This window comes from Austrofundulus limnaeus, unplaced genomic scaffold, assembly GCF_001266775.1.
Source record: "Austrofundulus limnaeus strain Quisiro unplaced genomic scaffold, Austrofundulus_limnaeus-1.0 Scaffold11, whole genome shotgun sequence".
Lineage (NCBI taxonomy): Eukaryota > Metazoa > Chordata > Actinopteri > Cyprinodontiformes > Rivulidae > Austrofundulus > Austrofundulus limnaeus.
This window is the reverse complement of record NW_013952413.1, coordinates 118,660-123,697: the sequence shown is the minus strand read 5'-3', so window position 1 is coordinate 123,697 and position 5,038 is coordinate 118,660. Positions and strand designations below refer to the sequence as shown.

Genomic DNA, 5,038 nt, shown 5'->3' with positions numbered 1-5,038 from the left:
TTTTAAAAATTTTGCTCTAATTTTTCCATTAAAATTGGATGGAAACGTTGCAACTGACAGCTATTGCTTTCCTGCTTCAAGACAAAACTGACAGTCACATGACCCCACACCAAAAAAAAGGCATTCTGTATAAAATCTCTATAAGAGTTGTGAACATTGTGTTTATCCCTAAACCCTTGCAGAATAATAACAATAACAGAAAACCACAGCCTTAARCTGTGGATACATGCCAGAAAGAAAATCAACTTTAATTAAGATTTTCATCGAACACCATTGCTTGCTTACTCCCACCAAATTGTGGTCCCATTTAAGACTCTTTTACAAGTGCTGGTACTCTATCATGGTCTTGTTGCTGCCCCAGACAGTYGTGATTGTTTAATGAAATAGAAAACTAATCAGTGTGTCTTTTCTCTTATATCAGAATGTTAATTTGGTTCAATGAGACCATTGTCTACGATGCCTGTGGAGAATAGGTGTGGCTTTGCAAWGCTAAAGTCCCACTGATCACCACTTTTGCACACTGCCACAATAAAGGCACTGCTGCAGAATCCCTTATTGATACTTTAACCCTCCATCTGGTCTTTATCACTTGTCCACGGAAAAKAGATTCCGAAAATGCTCAACATGGAACAAATGCTGTAATAGAAAACACAACCTCTCATTGTTCTTCACCACCGTGGTGTTTTCCAGCAGGAAAACTATTAATTCTGCGAATAATTCCTCATGGGTAAAGGCTAACTGCAACGCTGGTTCAGCGTTGTAAAAATTTCTATAACTGCCACATAAGTAGTGGATGTGGCATATGGTCCTTGCGAATGCCGCAGTCTGCTGCAGAAGCAGCTAATGTTCTGGGCTTTTCCGTCGTAAAGTGAAGCGAAGCAAAGAGAATGAGGACGAGTGAATTTAACCCACAAACACCTTTTACAGGCTTACAGGATCATTTGGATGCATGGTGCATGGTAAAATACAGAAAGTGTGAAAGGGTGGGGGAGTGGAAGAATAGGTAAATTAATGCACAGATAAATGATGATTGAAAGTGACCTACTGTGGAAGTAAGGAAGCAAAGAAATGCGCAGAAACACAAAGGCTGACAAACTAAAAAAAAGAGCAACAGAAAAAGAGAAAATTAGTGCTGATGTCACAGAGTGTGTGATGTGACATTAATTAGCAGCCCCTATTGAAAAAGCATTTTGCCTCAGATCTAATGATGCTGCAGGAATAAAATGCTAAACACCAAACCACTGAATGCCTCATATTCATTAATGCATGCATGYATGGTCCCATAATAGGATAATTTAGGACATTTTTTGTGCATTTGTGACTGAATCATTCAGTGAGTAAACATAGTTCTAAAATGCCTTTTTTTTACTTTGTTCATTGTAAAATGATGATGCCTGAGGGTGTTGGCACATGTTCAGCCGRCACCAGGAAGGAAGGTGTTTAATATTTTACTGCTGATATGAGAAAACCTCCTACTTCCAAAAAAGTCAATCAGCCCCACAAGAATGTTGGTATTTTCCGATATAATGTTGTGACTATAAATTAAACTTTGCTAGGCGAGGAGGTGTTTATTGCTTTGTACCACTGCTGGTCTGCTGTTGATGTTTTCTGTGCTGCTTTGTTTTACTGGTGCAGTTTCAAGTAATTAGTTCCCCCTGTGAGCTGCCTAATGAGGCGCGGATATGTCGCAGAGCGGGCGCGTGCATCACCTGTGCGCGCGGACACATAAACAGGTTGCGCCGATGCAGGTGCTCGTTAGAACGACTCCAGATAATTAAGCCGAGCCGCCGCACCAAGCACCAAGTTACTCACTTGTCGAACGCAGAGAAGAGGATTAGTGGAGGCAGTCGAACGCGTGAGAGAGGGATGAAAACCGAGAATCCAGCCGAAGACAAAAGAAGGCTGAGAGTGAGAGATGAGGGGGAAAACGGTGGAAAATATCACAGACAAGGAGCAAGCAAAGAGTCATTGTGCAGAGGGACAAGCTGACAAGTCAGTTACATTAGCTAACAAGGAGCAGAAAGAGCAGAAAAACAGAAAGAGGAGTAGAGGTGAAAACTTTTTTCCTGTCATTTCCTTMATCTCTTTATCACGTCTCCTGTTTCCCACTGCCATCCCCCCTCCATTTTACTTGTCAGCCCCCTTTCACTTAAATGTACACCTTTGTCACTCCAAATTAAATTTTCACCTGCCCCTTCAATGCCTCACTTCATTATTTATCTCCATGCCCATTCTTCTCTTTTCATCCCCCTTCCTGTCCCTCTGCCATCTGTCTGTCCCGTCAAAACAAGATATTACACTCACAAAAAATAAAAATAAATAAATAAATAAAACCTAGAGATATTCTCCCTCCTGCCTGAGAAGAATTGAAAAAATAAATAAATAAAGCTGCTATTTTCAGTTTTACAGTATGTGTCATGGCCAAAAAGGATATAATCACAAATGTGGGAGGAGAGTTGGGGAGGGTGGAGGAAGACAAAATGTAAAGGAAGGATGTGGGAGAAAATGAATGGTTTTGCTCTTTTTAAGTAAACAAATAAAAATCTCCAGGGGTATTTCTATTTTTGTGTCAAGCTCAAGATAATTAAATTTATTTAAAAAAGAACAATATGCTGAGTATATAATAATAATAAAAACTAAAAACAAACTGTGTGTTTCAGATTGCTAAATGCCAACAAAATTAACTGTTTGAGAGTCAACACCTTTCAAGACCTGCAGAACCTCAACCTGCTGTCGTTATATGACAACAAGCTGCAGACCATCAGTAAAGGACTCTTCAGCCCTTTGCGCTCCATCAAGACACTGTAAGTACACAAAATCTCACAACTGGTGAATGAGGCGACAGCTAATCACCTGGATGCTTCCTCAGATATTCAGGGTAGATTCATGTTGAGATGTGAGGCAGAAAACACTGCTGGTATTATACTGGATGTTCTCTAACATGAGAGTTCCTGATAAGCTGTCGTTAGGTTTGCAAAGAAAGAGATGAGGAAGAGAACTGGGATGTTTTTTCGCCCTCCTGATGCTTTTGCAACCCAGTTAAGAAACTAGAAGCTAATAGATGAATTGTTTCGACTTTGACATAAAATGTCAAACATGCCCGTGTCTCAGATTCTGAATCAATCCAGTTTTGTATAAAGAGGTAACCTCATTATGGTTGGTTAGTTTGGTTTGGAGAAAAAAAAAAAACGATTCCAGACATCTTTTGGTCCTWGGAGAAATTTCGAATGTAGCATTTTTTATTTCTAGGTCAAAGTTTTACAAAGTAAACAAAAACAGTCATTAGTATCAGCACACTGTTGTCTAAACATGATAATCTAGATTAAAAAAATATRCAGCATGACTATTGTTTTTTATTTATTTTTTTACTCAGCTTGATCAWTAGATTCAATAAATTATAATTAATTAATAAATTATAAATTATTCTTTCTAAGGGATAACTTACCAGCTTTTTAAGTAAATAATTCTAAAATAAGTTGAATCAGAATATGTTAGGGCTGTAATTTACCAGCTTTATCACAATACAATATTATATTGATTTGTTTAGATGACAATACAATGATTCTCGATATTACAGTCTTGTCATGATTTTGATTCAATTTACAATCAATATGGTGCATTAACATATGCTCATTTAACACAATCCTCTGTTAGATGAGCGTATGATACCGATCTACAACAGGCTTATGATGATGATATGGATTAATGTTTAATTTTGCCTTCATGCAAATGAACTCATTGAACTCATTGAGTCGATATATTGATGTGCGTCAATGCATTGTTAAACCCCTAATATATCAGCATAGAGTATAATCATCATATACTGTATATGTGGCTTTTTATTATGGCTGAAAGAGTTGCTAAGACAACTTTTGTGACTTTGTGTTCCACTTTTTTCTTAACATTCCCATCGTTTTGTCCTTTCTCCTTCCTTTCTAACAGCCATCTGGCTCAGAACCCCTTTATGTGTGACTGTCACCTGAAGTGGCTGGCAGACTATCTGTTTGACAACCCGATAGAGACCAGCGGGGCTCGCTGCAGCCACCCTAGAAGGCTGGCCAACAAACGAATCAGCCAGGTCAAAGAAAAGAAGTTCAGGTGCACAGGTATGTAATGACTTCACTCAGATGTACCCAAACACTTAATTTTTTTATGAATCAAGCATTTATGAACTTGGATGTCACATTGCATTCAGTTTAAGTTTAGTTTAAGCATTGTTGTTGTTTTTTCTTCTATTTAGGTTGCATTTACAGATATATATTTTCTTTGTTTGTTTAGGGTTTTGAAATAATTGTTCTGCTTGTGAATTTATCTGACAGCCAATCATTGTCACAAGTTGATGTTACAYTGATTAGAGAGAAAAACAGTACTTTAACTGACACAGACTGTCATCATGATGCGCTCAATAATAAATAATTTGTAGCTTCTGTTAATCATCATTTCCTAATTAATCATTGATGCTGTTCTAAATGATCTGTTTGCAGAAAAGTAATTTATACAAGGTTGCATTGCACACACACAACTAGAACACACAATTAAATCCAATGTAAATTATCATATATAAATATTCACTAGATTCCTGTTMGTCAGTGGGTGTAAATCGAAAACTGAATTTTTGTTTACTAAACAAACAAACGTTGACATTACAGATTCTGCTTCTCTCGGTGTGACACAACATTATTACTGTTATTTTCTTTCGTACGAGCCGCGGGTGTCACTTATTATCACACAGAGATATTCTGAAACGGCACAATCACTAACTCAGCGGGAAGAGGCCATAGACCATGATTGCCCACTTTTGTGAGCCTGCGGAACTGAATAACTTCATACAATCTGTGTTATTTTCCTTAATAGGCAGCAGCATGATTTGATTGAAGGGTCTTTAGCATTTCTCTTACAAAAAACAATAAACTGGGTGGTATGCACTTCTCTTGTGCTGTTCAGGGTCTTTCTGTAGAACAATTTCTTGTTTTTAATGAGAGTCCTTAATTTAAAACACCAGCAGCTACTATGTTGAAACAAGAAACGGATACCAAAT

The 5,038-nt window shown here is 37.7% G+C and overlaps 1 protein-coding gene across 1 annotated transcript in view; it reads left to right on the top strand.

The window, feature by feature from the left end:
- Positions 1-5,038, top strand: part of slit3 (slit homolog 3 (Drosophila)) — a gene marked incomplete in the record, with an annotated part of 256,337 nt that overhangs the window by 197,003 nt on the left and 54,296 nt on the right. Inside the window, 2 exon segments of the mRNA XM_014001945.1 lie at positions 2,661-2,804; positions 3,943-4,106. Of these exon segments, the coding sequence (XP_013857399.1) occupies positions 2,661-2,804; positions 3,943-4,106 (308 nt within the window).